The sequence below is a fragment of the Sinocyclocheilus grahami genome, unplaced genomic scaffold (assembly GCF_001515645.1).
Source record: "Sinocyclocheilus grahami isolate Dianchi unplaced genomic scaffold, SAMN03320097.WGS_v1.1 scaffold148.1, whole genome shotgun sequence".
Classification (NCBI taxonomy): Eukaryota; Metazoa; Chordata; class Actinopteri; order Cypriniformes; family Cyprinidae; genus Sinocyclocheilus; species Sinocyclocheilus grahami.
Genome location: NW_015505327.1, coordinates 333,713 through 351,772, shown reverse-complemented (window position 1 = coordinate 351,772; position 18,060 = coordinate 333,713). Strand labels below are relative to the sequence as shown.

The following is an 18,060-nucleotide window of genomic DNA, read 5'->3' as shown; positions in this document are numbered from 1 at the left end:
CTAGGTTAAGCAAAAATGTATAACTTAACCGTTAAAAATGTTAAGGAGTGATTACAGCTTTACTCTTTACTATAAATGACTTTTAATAGTGTTAACACGAAATACCTTTATGAACATTCCAGAACAAACTTATTACAGAGTGAGTGCATCTGTAACGTCATTATGGCTTTATCAAGAAAACCAACCTGCCTGATGACTCCACTGTTCAGGAAACACACTCACACAAAAACAAAATCAAGAAGAAAAAAAAAAAACCAAATTAAGTACGTTTTATTACAGTACATATAGCAAACAAAAATTACAGAGAGACACATTTACTCTTGTGCTATTTAAACCCTGAATAAATGGATGCAAACAAAAACAAAACACCATGACAACAGTGATCTGAAGCCCTCACCAAGCTGATGTTGGGGACGTAGAGTCCAACAGCACAGTATGGTGCTGTGAGGGCTTCACTACTAAGATTATAGCAGAAATCTTACTGGGAACTTGCCTTGAGTATGGAGATACTGTTAGGCCAGCGGCTTCAATATATTATGAACCTTTGTCTAATATACTGTACTTGTACAACCTGAATGAAACAATAGGAAAAAAGCAATACATGTATCAACTGTAACACTGATACTACTGTTATCTTCTTTGTCTTTATTTAAGGGCTGGATCCAAAACTCTTGTGTGATATTACATCTCTCAAATGTCCAGTATGCAGTTTTTCTTCAGCAGTGGGTTTAGAGCTCATTGGATTGGCTACGCTAAAAGCACAAGATGAGAAAAGGTTTAACCTCCAAACCTAGTGGGATGACAGCGCCATTTCAGTATCGGCTGCCTGGAGACATTACAGGTGGCCTTATGCCCATAGGAGGCCCAGCTTGGTATGGAGGCACCATTGGGGCACTCTGTCCATAAGGAGGCATGCCACCAGCCATATAACCAGGCATGCCCTGTGGAGGACCACCATACTGACCTGAAAGCAAAGGTACATAGTGACTAAACACCTAACCTTGAAGCAGTTAAATCTACCATATTTAATGATTTGGGTGAATGCATTTACTTGAGCAAGTTTTAAATCATTTTGCACTCAACTCTTTTCCCGTTATTGACGAGTTATCTCATCTTTTACAAGAAAACGCTTCCCTGCCAAAGACAAGTTTTCACGGCTTTTCGTGTTTTCACTGTTATACACTCGAAGGCGCTATTACACATCTTCTGAACGAGTACAAAACCTCCCGAACAAAAACACACATGAACAGGACGGAGAAACGAGCGATCTCTTATGTAAACAGATGCATATGAAAAATAATGCAATCATCAGCAATAGACAGCATATAAATGAAAACTGCATAATGTTACAGAGTAAAATGTTGATTCAGGAAGTGGTATATGTCTGTGCAAGCTTTGGAGGTGTTGATGGAAGCGATTTACTGGATTTATGCTTTGATAATCGTACTGAATATTATCCAGATGTAGTTTTTGTGATAAAAATGTGATTTTCTCACCTTTTTGCTCAAAATGATGCATTTTTTATGAAACTTACCTATGTTCAAGTGTTGATAAAAAAAAAAAGAATGCTTTAAGCTAGAAAAAAAGTAGAGGCTCTGATCTTTATTTTGGTGTATTGCATATTCAGATATTCATACAGCAAAATATACTGGAGGCCATCAAATTTTAGTGAAAATCATCAAAATCGCTGGGGTGGCTGGCAAAATGTTTTCACTGATGGGGAAAGAGTTAAAATTCCCTTATTTTAGTAAGTCAACATGTGTTTATGGTATTCAGTGATGATCTATAATCCTTGACTATGACTGGCATTTACAGCAGTTACACCATCTAATTACATCTGTATAACTGAGCCACTGCATGATTTATTGCCTGGTAACCACTCTGCTAATCAGTACTGAAGAACTACATTGTTTGGCGGAAGCATGCTCAAATTACATTTTTTGTGTAAACATGTTTATTTTATGAAATGTTGTTAGGTATGTGTAGTTTTATAAAAACAATAATTAGAGCGAAGCTGTGGTTTACAGTGATTTTAAATCAGCAGAGTTAAACAATTCCCCTTATCTACTCTAAAATCACTGTAAACCACAGCTTCTCGGTGCGTATTGCTTTAATTAAAAATGACATGCAAGTTTTGATAAACTCAATGTTTCACTTTCCAATTCAAGTGCATTTAAGAAGTTCATCATTTGCTGCAAATTGTTTGTTGCTTTGTAAATGTCCTTCCCTTTAATGGGATGGCAACATAAAAGTATGATGTATGGTATAAACATGGCATAAAGCAAATAAAAATGTGCTTTTAAATGCTGGGTTTTAATCTTTATTCGAAATTATTCCCCGTTTATTGATCAATATAAAAAGTCTGTTACTCAATGGAAAAATCAAGCAATTTCATTGTGTATAAAGGCCCCAATATACTTCAAGCAAAATCTAAGAATGAACTTATGTAACTTAATTTCGAACAAAATCTGGCCAAAAACACCTTCGTGCTACCATTGGCCCGTGACGATTATGTCATAGGAGGGGAGGTGTGCTCTGAGGCTCCGCCTTCTTTCACGTGGAACTCTTCTCTGGGTTAATTTCGTCTGTCGAGTCCTTGGAGGCGAGATGTCCGCGCAGTGGAAAGCCACTTTATAGTAGCAAATTAAGTTTTGCTTTTAATGAAATGAGACACTGTTTCTCATGTTTAATACTGCTGCTTGCTTTTAAGCAATATATTGAATAAAGTGCCATGTAAATACACGTGACGTGACGTGACTTCATGTGAGTGCTAATTTGCAGGGCCTGTGCAAACATACCCATGATGCTATGATCAGATTTTTATGAAAAAAATATTCGTGCCGTTTTCTCCATTTTTGTTGTGTTTATTTTGTTACGGAGAGGAAAGCGCGCAGCACATATTTACATATTTATATAAACGTTGCTTTCATCAGAGTGGGCAGCATTGAAATGTTCGATAACAGTATACCCACTGCTCATGTATTTCGTATTACCCCTAAACGAAGAACAAAAAGGAACTTCATTTTGAGTATATTGGGGCCTTAATTTATAAACAAGATGAAAAAAAAAATCTGAAATTGTATGTGTATTTACAATGCCAATAATGAATAAGACAATAAGATAACAAGAAATAATAAATAGAAATAATATGATCAACAGACACAATCTTACCATGTATGGGATGCCTTATTCCAGGCTGCTGAGGAGGTATAACCCGCTGGGCAGATATCATTCCTCCCACTACTCCACTAGGGGGAGCTGAGGCAGCAGATGCTGCAGTCTGCCCAGGACGAGGGATTAGCCTCTGATATCTAGGCAGCTGAGCCCGTCTCTCTTCCTGAATTGGGGTCAAGATAACAACAATGACATCAGTCACTTGCAGTAACAAGAACACACTCTGGACTGCATGTATTCTCATGACACCAGTTAACTCTAATTTGGGCTTCAGCAATATTTCATAATACCAGTTAATGCATTCACAATTACTTACTGTCAAAAAAAGTAGTTAAAGCAAAACTCAAGCACTCACCAGCGAAATATCCTCATCAGGGTGCATCAACTTACTGGTAGCACTCAAGGTGGTGAGGGTGGCTGGCTTACTTGTGACTGTGGCAGGGGGTTTGGCCACAGTGCTGGAGGAGGCAGCAACAGAGGGAGTGGAGGAAGGCTGGGTGTAGGCTGGGAATGTAACTTTAGGAGAATCAGAGGTGGTTGATGATGGTCCCGATACCGTCTGCTGCGCCTGAAGTTAAAGCGTCATTTTCAAAATATATTCGCAATAAAGGCAAACGGTCCTCCCCAATTACAGTGCACACTGCCAAAACAGCCACAAAAAAACAAAACAAAATTCAAGTTTTGGATAATTACAGGAGTAATAATACTTTTGCAAATAAAACAAATCCTACAAAAACAAACATAACCTCTTAAAGCCCAAAAAGGGTATTACTGGTAGTTAAAAACTTTGCCAAAAAAATTAATAAATAAAAACTATTTAAATTTTACTTAAATTTTTTTTTGTGTTTATAAACACTGTACATTTAACACATCCAATGCAAAAAGGCATATGCATGCATGAACGAATCAAAACACTAACCAACTAAATATCTGCCTAAATATCAAGACAGCTTTATATAAGCATGTGCATATCTTCTAATGACAGACACCAGTGTCTCATCTGCATGTTGTGCTGATTTAAAGAGAAGCACACAAACTAGTGCGTACTTGGGCAGAGCTAGGGAACAGAGGCTTAGAGGAGGCAGACTGTGTCTCTGCACTCACAGGGGCTGCACTGGGGCTCGCAACACCAGTCCCCATCTGAAGCACAGAGAGAAAGGAAAATAGTAAAAAAATAAATAAAAACCTTTCTTTTGACTCCTTGAGAGAACTGAACCTTGAACCTATTCAGTTAGTCTCTTTAGTAGCAAGATCTGTTTTCACAGAAAAAGAAGATACAGACCCTTTACCATACATGCTCACTAAAAATGCACAAAAATGGTACCTTTAGGCATACAACAGCTTGTCACTGGGGCAGCACCCTCAAACTGACCACCTTTCAGTGGAAGATAAGGTATAACGCAGTCTCTTTATCAGGGTGTCTACAGATATGAACAAGTTAAATGTAAGACTTTAACACCTTTTTAATACCACCTTCTGATTTAATACCATACCTGTGACGGAAATAAACATTATATTACAAACGTAATAGGGATGGGAAGATTCCCCGATTCGCTCGGTGCATCAGCATAAAAAGTTAACGATGTGATGCATCGGTTTAAAAAGCGTGCATCGGCTACACGTTGGTATTTATATTGCGATGCATCATTTCTAACATATTTGCATCGGTAAAAACCGATTCATTTATATATAATTACTAGTGGATGTGCTATACTTTTATTATTTAGAAAGTGACCAATAATCTGTGACCAATATTTTATATGTAGATTGATTTCTCTCTAAACTGTTTCTCAAGCGCGCTCTCTCATCACTGCTGCTGCTGTGTGAAAAAACTGGGATTAATGTCCAAAACCTGGTTTGAAATAACCTAACAAATCAATCGGGGCTAAAGCGGTTCCATTAACGACAAATTAAATTCACGCAATCTCACTAATCTGTGCACGCTTATTCTTAAGTAGACCTTAATGTCGATCATGGATCAAATCGATCCACCATGACAAACAGCGAATATATCTGTGCTGTTTAATGCATTGGAGACGTTGTGTTTTCATCAGTGCATAACTGACATGTCACAGGTAGCCTATATTTTTCATCTGTAAATGTTAGAAAGTCATGCAAACATCCATTTTGCTGTCAGGAGTGGGTGAGGCACTCGAGAGTAACAAGCGCGGATGCACGCTAAACAGACAGAGCACAATCGAATAGGAGCGAAATAATTCTGAGTAAAATATACATTTTGCTAAAAAATTTGTTTTTGGACATTAAATGTGTCTTTTGTAGAATTTTAAACCTACATATAAAGTGTATTTTTATGAAAGCAGAATAGGTAAATCAAATGTAAGCTAGTAGGCTACAGTACTAATCATTATAAGCTCAAATGAGTTAATATGTGTAGCAGTTAAAATGTAGTCATTTTCTTTCTTTATTTTCATTTTTAATTCAGTGATTTTAACTTTTAATTTAGTTGTTTAAATGCTTTAAAGAGCAATTTAGATTGTAATGTTCTGCTATCCGTTCTGCACACTAAAAAAGATACAGCTGTAATAAAACCAGAGAAAGGCTGCATGGCTAGAAACTGTAAAAAAAATAAAATAAAAAATAAAAGGTCAAAAGTCAGTTAAAACACAATGGTATGTGAGACAGTGGTAATATCATTGTCTTCCTGTTGGTCAGTAGAGGAGCTTAACTTAGCCTGATAGTTAGCCTGCTTTAGACCAGGTTAGTTTCCCAGCATAAGTTTTCACAGTGACTAAGGTAGCTGCATCATATGCATCTTTAATGTATCGTAGGCTATGCATCGAGATGCGTATCGTATCGGCCTGAGTCATGAGATGCACATCCCTAATACGTATATGTAATATTTAATGTAAAAAGAAAACAAAATATCATCAGTCAAAAATGCTATTTATTATTACGATTAGGGTTGGGTATCGTTTAGGTTTTTTACGATACCGGTGCCAGAGGGCACCCTCGCGCAGAAACTCCACATGTGCATCACAGAAGGAATGGAACTCAGAAAAACCCTAATATCAAAGAGTATAGAAGACCAAGAGGCGAAACTGATGCTTTTTTGGTAACAGCCACTTGGTCAGGGCTCCAGACTGCGACTATTTTTTGTGCCTGTGCGACTAAATTTTGTGAGCGGTCGCACTGCGTTGTTTAACTTATAAGCGCTGCCATTTCGTTTGCATATGAGAAACATCAAACGGCAAACGAAACTGAAAGCATAACGAAACCGCGCTACTCGTTTGAACTGCGCAGAGTTTCGAGTGTAGAGCCTGGTTTATACTCGCCGCGTCAGCAGGAGCGCGAAGCAAAAATGAGGAAATGATGAAAACGTATATTGAGGAAACGATGGTTTTCGTGCTAAAGTAAAAGATCGCTTCTTAAACCAAAGTTGAACATGTTGATATTCTTGTGGGGAAAAAAAAACATGCAAGCACTGTCACCGACAGCAAGTTTAGTTTTACTTTTCTTTTTGTTTTCATTTTGAAAAGCTTGTTATCTTTGCGGTTTACTTCACGTTATGCTATGGAGGCTATCTTTTATTTATTTTTTATTTGATTCCTCAGTGTTTGCTAAACATTCTATAATTTATTAGTCTGAATATAATACAGCATGTGGTGTATGCCATGCCTCATCTTATTCAGTTTTATTAATAAACGTTTTGTAAGCTAGTTTGTCATTGTATCTTACCGTTTTATCGTTGTTGTGCTTTTTAATTAAGAATAACAATTAATCCATCTTTTGTTTTAGTCTTAAAAAGCGAAAGGTATAGATGTAAGCAAAATAGACAATTATCTTTTCTTGTAAAACATGACAACAAGATCGCAAATACGAAAGTGAAAGCATCCGAAGCCGGCTTATAACATAGCAAAAGAGGAACACCCGTTCACAAAATTCAAATCACAAATACTACTAATGAAAAAGAATAGGTTGAATGTTAACCTCTTTCGTTTCCATATAACTATAATGTTATAACTAATATATATGATAAAAGTTCATCAGCATGCATTGGTTAATCCCATGTAGTAGCAAAAAAACAAAAAAAACAGTTGCGACCAAATCATGTGCTTGTGCGACCAACTGAGAAAGTTAGTCGCAAAAGAGCGACCAGTGGGAAGAATGAGTCTGGAGCCCTGTAGGTGGCGCTTCGGTAGCGCAGCCGCCATTTTGGGGTAAAAACACCAACTGGACAACAGCACAGATACACAGAAACAGACAGAATAACGACGAAAGAGGTCAAAGTGGAATAAAAGAACGCAATGTTGGGCAATCCACTGCAAAAACTATCAGTGCGACAGTAAAAATCTTGCCTTTCATCATTTTCCCAAAGACCCTGACAGGTAATCATTCACAAAAATGTAAAAATATTGAGTGTTTTGAAGGGGGACGTAGCGCTGTCTTATGTACCTGCTAACTTTAACCGTTTTTAGTCTAGAAGTAAACTTAAATCCTTTTAGAAACTGCAGGTCCTAGCCATAGAAACCATAATAATGATTTATTTGGATATGACACTAACAGGGTACAGGCCTATACAGGAATCATGGAGTTAAAATTTATAAATTTTAAGACCTTTTTTAAGACTCCTTCCATACATTTTAAGACCTCATCACCACTCCAAGTTTTAATCTGTTAAATCAGCGACACTTTAACTTGCATTTACTATATACTGATTGTGAAATAGCACAACTAAACATGAGTTACTCCTTATAAATGCAACATAATTCAGAAGGGGGGAACGAAGCACAAGATAATTAATTGAGTGACTAACCAATGCAACCCAAGAAACAAGAATTGGACCAATAAAGAAAACAACTGACAAAACTTATTGAGGAGGGAAAATAAAGGAAAATAGAGCTAGCGGGGCAATGAGTTCACACAGTATATTCAAAAGACGTATTTGTCACAACTCTTATAAGTGTCTGCAAATCATAGCCGTTTTGTGGAACACTTCTCATGACAAACATCTGACTGATCAGACAGTTTACCTGTGATTACGGAGTGCTTGATTTGATGCAGACTTGACAGAGTGTCAGTACTGCACCTGATCGCGTCTGAATGATCATGGAAGGTAAAATAATGATCACAACTATTACATCATTGTAATTGAGCATCCCAAGTCCATGCCAGTAAAAAACAACAACAACAAAAAAACTGGCCCAAAGTAGCGTAATTACCATGTCCCAAATATAAAAATGTCATTCCCATCCCTAAAATACATATTTTACGGTCACTGTTATGCACATTTATCATAAACACAGCTCAAATGCTTCCTACTAGTGTGGCCCAAAACATTTAGCACAGTTTTATTATAGGTAGAATGCAAAATGTTTCAGAAATTCAATTTAGATGTCAAACATTTATTGTCTTTTTACAAAGCACTCTGTTGCAGCTGAATAACACGAGCAAAAATCAGCAGCCTACAGAACACTGCAAGAGGAATTTTGCCTATGCTTTAAAAAAAAATACCACAGCAAAAACAACTAGATTAATATAAATTTCAAATATTAATGTGTTAAAGACAAGTAAACAGTCAGTAATAAGATAGGAACAAACAAATCAATTAGCATTATCATAAATAAATACAACTGTATTACAGTACAGAAACTGTAATTAAAAGTTTAAAAACACTGCATAGTTTTCTTTTCATAAATAAAATATAGATCAATTAAAGTTATTAAATATATTCAGTCAAGATCAGTGAATGATTTTCTTTTGTTCTTTGAACACGCACAGATCTAAAAATACTGTTACACGCGTTTTCTTTCTCATCTGTTTACATTCACTTAAGACAAAAAAACAGCTGTGTTTATGATGATATACTGACGTATTTCGTGCATACTGGTTAATAAATGTGAAAGAGAAATGCACGGAACAGTTCGAGAACGGACACAGGTTGGGAACCTGCATCGGGACCACTGTTCTCTTCAGCTCACGCTTCAGATGTGTGCACTGCACGCAAACAGTGCACAAGTTCTTTCCCTTCCCGCACTTAAATAGTTTAAAATCATATTAAAATACGAACGTGGGAATCGTTAAGCGGAATCGAAATGCACATAATGTTATCGAATACCCGATTATTGAAAATTTGGTACTAAAATGGAAACTCAATACACAACCCTAGTTATGAGATTAATGTTTTAAATAAAATTTTGAATATACAAATAAGAAATGTTTGGGAAAAATGCATACTTTTAAACATGAGACTAAACCGCCAGTAGGTGGCAGTAAGTCACTTATTCATTCAACCGGTTCTTTCAAAACGCTGAATCATTCATAAGCAAAAAACGGCAAGTGTTGCTTGGAGAATGTGCAATACTTCCGTTCTGATCTTTGTTTGGAACTATTTTAAAAAAAAAAGAAAAAAAAAGAGAAGTCAATATTGTGTCTAAAATGTAAGTAATACTTAACTACTTGTTTGTTGAACTAAAATCAATGTAACATTTGTAATCGTGAAAATATTGAATTTTTCCTCAGTATATTTGTTCTGTGAGTTTCTTTATGTGCCGTTACACTCATTTATTTTGATTTCTCCATGAAAGTCTCACAGAGACAGGCAGCACGAGCCTCAACAGCGTGACACTGATACCAGAAATACACTATCCATTATCAATCACTGTTTATGCTGAATGTAATAAAACCGCACGAATCATTCTTGCGTTTCAATGCGTCACTAGTTATTTTTTGTAACTTAAGTTTTAATCAGGCTATTTGTCCCATCGGGCAAGTAAAATTCTTGAGCCATTTCAGTTAACTTGCATAAACCCATTTAAAGTAGCTAGGAGGCTGGTCAGCTAGCTAGTTCGAACGGTATTCTGCTACCGCAATTCTCTGATGATGCAGTTAACTACAGCGGGGAAAAAATCTTCAGTCTGTCCAATGATTGTAAACAGTCACTGGGTCTGTCAGACTGTAGATTTTTTTGCAGTAATGTGACCAAAAATATTTAAGACATAAGACTTTTTAAGGCCACCCTGTTTAAGGATACTGCTCCAATTGCAAGTTGACGTAACCTAACAAACATACACTTTTTTGCACATTTTTGATGATCCCTTAAGTTAATCTATTCACAAACAGTGGCTACACACATACTCAACCAGTAAATAAGTCTGGTTCAATGTTCAGTACCTGCACAGCGCTGGGGAAGAGAGGTTTGGATGCAGCGGACTGCGTGGCAGGTACAGCTGGTCTGCTGGCCATTCCAGGAGCTGTGACAGGGGCTGCAGGTGCCATAGGAGGCATGCCAGGCCTGGCAACATGACGTGGCATTCCTAAAAACAAGAAAATTATTTACTACCACAACTGTTTGACTAGGACCTTTTTTTGTACTCAAGCGGATGTTTGATTATCAATAACGATATCACTATGCTTAAAACCCCTTAGCGGTCAAAGATTGGCGACGGCCCAAGATTATTGTCGTTTCACTTGAACAGCACGTTAAACATCACACTCTTACTTGATCTGGACAAACTGTGCATCAGTAGAAAGATTAAAGACTCTAGCTTCGATATTTGACCACTGTTTTGATAAAACATTGTGGCAGTGACAGTAATTTATGTCAGGAGTGCAAAATAATAAATCTGTATGTCATTTTTAGAATAGAAATTCACTACGCATTAATTTTCAGTCACGTCAGCAGCGGTTTATTTGTGTTCACATAGATTCACTGAACAGGGTTAATAAGGGCTTCTAGTCCAAAGATGCATATCATTGGAGATATAGATACATTTACATCATATTTCTTCAGACAGAATCATATTTTTCTATTCATTTTCCACTGATTTATGCAATCTGATGATAATTAGCCGCTCCCTGGGCTGTCTCTGTGTGTTTACTCTTCCGTGCTCGCGCTGTGACTGACAGAGACCTGATTCGTCCTTCGCCTTGTCAATCTTTTGTGTCTCATAACAAGCCCCGTCTCATCCTGTCACGAGCTTCCTTCACTCTTCCGTGTTGATTTCTGACCATAACAAACACAGAGAAACCTCTGTACCCACGAAATATCCAAATAATAAACACACGATTACGATAGTATATGGTTTGTATGTGATTTTCTTCATATTTGGGGTATTTTCATAATAATGAATGTGTACATCTGAAATGCTAATTTGTGCAGCGATATAAAAGGCTATAAATAGCATATTTTTACAACAGTAAACGACCAAATTCCACACGAGATCGCAAAAGGAAGTTATTACAAGCACGCGATGGTGGTTTAAAGGGAGTTTTGAGTAAAAGAGTACTAATAATCTCATAAATTGTCTTATGTAGATTGATGCTAATGTTAGCTCTAATGCAGCTGCAGAACAGGTGCAGCTCTTCTTCATAATGCATTTTGTCATAATAATTCACGTAAAGGTCATAAGAAAATGTTTTGTTGTATTTTTATAGAAAGACGTTTGATAATAGGCCGGTAAATGTATACTGGGATTGAAGCTATGTGGCTTGGTAAACCTTGTAATGCCAGAATAAAGGCTACTAATGGCTGAATAAAACAAAAGAATAATGATAAAAAAATAATGAGGATAATGTCTCATACCTGGCGGAAGTGTGAAAGGTTCATTGGGTGACAACAATAGAATCATGAATGGGGCAGTTTGCCGAGCCAGACATGAGGCGACAGCTTACAGAAGAGCTTACAGGGGTCATAAATCAATTGTATTAGCCTTCTCTAAAAACACACATGACATGGTCTTAGAAAATGTTTCATAAAATTCAGTTTTAGAGATTATGTTCTGAAATTTCAAATGAAGCATTAGTAGACTTGTGGCTTTAGCTTCATTGTGTTTCTAAAATCATATCCTACAGCAAAATGTTTTTATTAATTTAAAAAATGTTTTTAATATTTTTATTTTCATGTTTGAGCTTATATAGATCTTTATTATCATAACAGTCCGTGTAATTCTGATTCCTGAACAGTAAACTTTGAAGTGTCAGCTTTGTGAACATATGTTGATTATGCATCTAGTAAGAAAGACAAATGAGCAGCAACCTTTTTATTTTGGGTATGTCATTTGTGTCTCCATGCTGAAAATGGGGGGTGACAGCTAAGGGGTTAAACATGAAAATAATTGCTGATACACCAAAATTTTGGCAACTAAAAATATTCAGATGAAACAGCTAAATGAATGCATGTTTGGTCACAATAGCTTCTCGGGGCTAAAAATAATTGACCAAAACTGTGACGTTAAACTAGTGCTGATCAAATGAAGCAGTTTAATTTACCTGAGAATAAGACAACCTGAACAGCACAAAAAGATACACTATAACCCAAATTGAATTACTTTTAAATGGAAAGTTTAAGCTTGGTTTCGATAAATTAATTTCAGTGCATCACTAAAAAATAATAACGACTGTTTATTATTAATATGAACTGGGCTTTCAGTAATTTATCACCAATAATTGTCAACAACACTGACCTGGTGGCATGCCAGGCATCATCAGAGGCATTGCTGGACCTGGGGGCATCATCCCTCCCATTGGCATCATGCTATGAATAACAGGACCAAAGATAACTTACACTGGACCATAATATATCAGCTTATAAACTCTATAGCTGAAAATTAAGACCTACCCAGGTGGCATGCCTGGCATTACTGGTGGCATCCCAGGAATCATTGGTGGGACACCAGTCAACATAGGTGGCATGCCTTTAAGAAGAGATATGAGATATTTATGTGGCACACTTTTTTTGGGAGGTATTTAAACTATTGGCATACACACCTGGATAACCAGCGGGTGGCATGCCTTGGACCTGAAGTCCAGGATACATGCCCGCCTGGGTCATTGGGGGCATGTAGGCTGCCTGAGGCGGAGCAGCAGGCTGCTGAAACGATGAAGGTCCAGCTTCAACATCATCATCATCGTCGTCCTCATCGGAATCATCCTGATTCTGCTTCTTCTTCTGACTCTCTGCTCGGTTAACAAAACAGGTTTATATTTCTGTCCCAAAACATTCGATCGATATTTTATACACCAATTAGTTGCCTGAGCTCTATAAACCCATACCTTGTGACTTCTGTTCAAGTACTCTTCTCCGATCTTGCATGTCTTTATCTGGAATACCCTCCATGCCGTAGATTTCCAGTTCTGTGTCTGTTCTTCCTGGTATTGCATTAGGAACTGAGTCTATAGTATCTTTGTGCACCTTTAAAACAGATTTAATAATTCAACACCCCTTGCCAAACATCAAAGTAAATGTATTAAAAGACATCAAAACTGTCCATACCTGCATGCAATGTATGGCCAATCCAGGTCCTGTGTAGAGCTTCTTGTGACATATATGACATTTGAAATGTTTGGCTTTTTGGTGCTGAATGAGAATCTTTTCATCATCAAAATCTCTGTTGCAATACCTGAAAGTCTGATTAAGGATCACATTGAGGGGGAGGAGTGAACGTTATGAATAGAAGAAATATGTAAAGAGCTTAAGATCAAACTGCAACGTGTAAAAGACAAGTGATTATAATAGTGAGGTAAGCATCTGACTGTGGTTATAGATTATTATTACAACCCAAAATGTTCATAGAGCGCCTGTGATTCCCAGTACGCCGTCAAGTGCGACAGTTCGCTACAGTGAAACAAAGCTATTGTGTCAAAAACACACCCTTAATCCTAATGAACAAGATACACTAAATTACATTAAAAGAACAAAATGCACCAGTGTGAAACATACAAGTTTCTGTTTTCCTCTGATATCTAATAATAAATCTGACAGCATGAGCTCAAATACACGATCACGCTGCTGCAACACAACACAGCACAGCACAGGCCGCATCGTGGCATGAAAAGGATACCAGCACCAGGGCTTCATTTGCTTCTTCTTCTTTCGTCCCATTTTAATAATAACTCGTTAATATCTTCTAAACCAACAGGAAAGGAAAGGATTCAAAACCGTAACCAAACGCAGCTTTTTGATTTCAGGTCAAAACACACAAAAAATGGCGCGACTCCGCTAAAGTGTCTTCACCCACAATGCATTGGGACATGACGCAAACACGCAACTGCGTCTGTCCGCTCGCGCTGATGACGTCTCTCTGGGTGCGTCCGAAATCGCATACTGCTTTTTTTTTTATTTATTTAATTTTTTTTTATTAATGCCAAGGTACCAGATATAAAAATACAGAGAATATCAACATTACATACAAAGAGGTGACATTACATGCAAAGCACCATTTATAGATGTAACAATAAATAAATAATACAAAACGAAAGATTTAACAACATAAATTAAAAAGATTAAATAAATTAACCGTTTTAAAAGCCTTGAGATTCTTGGAAGATGAAATAGTTTGGATATACTGTTGAACCTCTTTTCTATAAACAATATATAAAGGATTTTGATTAGTGAATTTACTGCGGTGAATTTGAAATTTTGCAAGTATTAATAATAGGTTAATAATAAAATATTCATTCATTTTATCTTTTTGTATATTAAAGAAGCAGAACAGTACATCCTTAAAAAGCAGAGAGAACCCCTGGAGTACACTGTGATTGATAACATTAGAAAATTCAATCCAAAATATCTGTGTGTGAGGACAATCCCAAAAGATATGCATATCAGTTTCATTAGGGTCACCACAAAAAGAAGAGCTTGTATCTATGTCTGATTTAAACCTTTTCAAAAACACTTTAGCTGGGTAAAATCTGTGTAACAATTTGAACGAGAGTTCTCTAACCTTGTTAGTTATTATGTATTTCGAAGACAGAGTCCATACTTTTTTCCAATCAATATAATCAACCACATTCTTCCAATAAGACATCACATATGGAGTTGTTATAAGCTCCTTTTGAAAAAGCGAACTAATCTTATAGTTACGTGATGAAGGATGTGACGAAAAGCATAGTTTTCCTACTGGGATTTCAAATGGGTCAAAAGAAATAGATAAAGTGCTGGATGATCTAACAGAGTCCCTTAAAAGCATAACAGCTCCTTTAGGAATAGCGTCCATGACAATGGAGAATTCTTTGGGAGTTACTGGAAAATTACATTTACATAAGAATTCTTCATAACTTAAAATAAGACCTTCTGAGTTAAATAACTGGGAAACAATCAGAATGTTTTTCTCAAACCAACTACTAAAAAATAAAGATGTTCTCTTATATACAATGTCTTGATTGTTCCAAATGAAGTAACGGTGAGGGGAGAAGTTGTGCTTAAAGATTAATGACCATGCAAGTAATGCCTGTTTATGAAATTTAGATAAATTGTAAGGGATTCTAGCAATACTATAATTACAGATCAAAAGGAAAGGGAGACCACCTAATTTGGAAAAGAAGTAATTCGGGATAAAATTCCTGATTGAGTTTGGATTACATACAAACTGTCTAATCCAATTAATTTTGAAAGTGTTGTTCAAAGAAGAGAAATCAAGAAAATTTAACCCACCATACTCATATGTGTTCATTAATACAGACTTCTTAACATAATGTATTTTGTTTTTCCAAACAAAATTAAACAGGATTTTATCAACTGATTGTCCACATATAGAGAGAGTGCAGAGTATGTAAACCTGGAGATGCCCTCCGCCTCAGCAAGCAGTACTCTGCCTCTCAAGGTCAAGTCTCTCTGCAACCATGCATTGAATCTTCTTTGGGCTTTTAATATAACCGGGTCAAAATTCAAGGTACATCTTTTATCTTGATCTTTAGTTATCACAATGCCTAAATATGTAATTTCAGATTTAACTGGAATATTATAAATGATGGGTGCTGTACAGTCTTTAATAGGCATTAATCCACATTTGCCTATGTTTAGATTAAGACCCGAAGCTTCAGAGAAAAGTTTTATATAATTAATTGCTATAGGGATTTGGGAAGCATCTCTTAAAAATAAGGTGGTGTCATCTGCTAATTGACTAATACAAATTTCTCGATCCGCTATATGGATACCCTGAATACCACTTTCACATACAGATGTTGACAGTAAACACACAACTGCGTCTGTCCGCTCGCGCGTTCCTGATGACGTCTCTCTCTCTCTGGTTTTATTGGTGGGTCGCAATCAACTTGTTCAGGTGCATACCGCTACCTACTGTACCTATAGTATACTGAAGTGTGCAACTTCAGGGCTTCATGTACTTAGCATAGTTATAATCATATAAAAAAACATTCCTATATACTGTGCTCTAACCCTGTATCTTTAAGAAAATTAAAGAGAGCCTTACTACATTCCCACATTTTCTCATCTGCCCCCAAAATCCCCTTCAAACTCCATTCTTGTTCCAACTCATACATCTTATCTTGCAAGATCCTACTTTCTGCATTATATTTTTTTACACCATAATTATATGCTCCACATTTTCTGGAAAATTACAGTCATCACAATGATCTGATATGCATTTTCCCATTAAAAACAGGGTTGATTTTAAACCAGTATGTCCAAGTTTTAATCTTGATATAATCACTTGTTCTCTTTTGCATTTCCCTTTAAAAGCCTTGACGTTAATCGATTTCTGAATATTATAATAATATTGCCCTTTGTTATCTATGTCCCACTTTTTCTGCCATGATTCTCTCACTTTCTTTTAAATTAAGGATTTGGCCTCACCTTTACCAAATGGGACTTTCATTATTTCCTCGTCCTTTAATTTCAGTGCATTCTTTGCAGTCAAATCTGCTATCTCATTGCCCTCCACGCCATTATGAGCTGGAACCCAACAAAACTGAAGATTAATTCCAATTCTCTATATTTAACATTATCATGGATATCTCTTCATATAAATCCTCTCTTATTGTTTCAGTTGAATTCAAAGTATTAAGAGCTGCAACAGAGTCCGAGCAGCTGTAAATACAGATAATTTGTCATTAATTATTTTGCACATGGTTACATCAATCTCTGGTATGTACACTCCTACTCCATCATGATCATTCCCATCTTATCAGTGAATATTGGTATATACTGATAGTAGTTCTGCTTAACATATTCCTGAACCAAATATCCAATATTATCAGCATTCCTTTCAGTCCATTCTTTCTTTAGTTCTAAAAGTTTCAAATCTACATTGGGAACTGGAAATATCCATGGAGGAACATTACTCCATATTTGGGCCATACTCAAATCTCTTTAAACCATATTCTTTCACTACTGTATTGATATTCCAACTGAATCCTTTACCTTTTCGTTCTCGCAAATACTCCCAGCAATCACATAAGACCTCTGTAGCCGGTTGTTCTTTCCCAGATCCTTTTAACTTAACCCAGTATGTCAGTGACAGCTTTATCCGTCTTAAGTATAGTGGTAATTCTTTAGTTTCTACAAGTAGCGCATTAGTAGGAGTTGTTTTAATAGCACCAATACTAAACCTAAGAGCTCTGAACTGTATTCTGTCTAGTTTTTTCCAGGACACTCTTAGCTGCTGCTCCATATACCATACACCCATAGTTCACCCTTGTTTGACTTCATTTCCTGTCTCTGTGTATTTTGCCTTGCACTTCTGTAACCAAATAATTTCTTTTCACATTTAAGTCAAGTCAATTCAAGCCACCTTTATTCATATAGCGCTTTATACAATACAGATTGTGTCAAAACAGCTTTACAGTGTTAAACAGGGAAACTGTGTGCTGATAACGCAAGAGGACAATAGAAAACAGTCAGTTTATCACTTAAAGTGAGTTCATTGTTGATTCATTGATGTCATCGTCCAGCTAAGTTCAGTTCTCTTCCAATGTTTCCAGAAAATAAGTGTCCTCAACTAAACAAGCCAAAGGTGACAGTGGCAAGGAACCAAAACTCCATCAGTGAGAGAAATGGAGAAAAAAACATTGGGAGAATCCAAGCTCAGTCGGGGGGCCAATTCTCCTCTGGCCAGATGAAACCAGCATGGTGTGGTTCATCACAATTATCTGATATGCATTTTCCCATTAAAAACAGGGTTGATTTTA

The 18,060-nt window shown here is 36.6% G+C and overlaps 1 protein-coding gene across 2 annotated transcripts; it reads right to left on the bottom strand.

Annotated features, from left to right (window-relative positions):
• Window positions 1–253: 253 nt before the first annotated feature.
• Window positions 254–14,194, bottom strand: LOC107591911 (BUB3-interacting and GLEBS motif-containing protein ZNF207-like). Of its 2 annotated transcripts, XM_016281187.1 has the most exons (11): window positions 13,974–14,194; window positions 13,406–13,532; window positions 13,186–13,324; window positions 12,901–13,089; window positions 12,752–12,827; window positions 12,597–12,667; window positions 10,306–10,448; window positions 4,222–4,314; window positions 3,530–3,742; window positions 3,172–3,337; window positions 254–964 (listed from the first exon to the last, which is right to left on the bottom strand). In XM_016281187.1, the coding sequence occupies exons 1-11, from the start codon at window positions 14,012–14,014 to the stop codon at window positions 813–815; spliced, it is 1,410 nt and encodes a 469-aa protein (XP_016136673.1). In that variant the 5' UTR covers window positions 14,015–14,194; the 3' UTR covers window positions 254–812. The 2 variants fall into 2 exon arrangements, with proteins under 2 accessions (XP_016136673.1, XP_016136674.1); XM_016281188.1 differs by lacking the exon at window positions 4,222–4,314.
• Window positions 14,195–18,060: the final 3,866 nt, after the last annotated feature.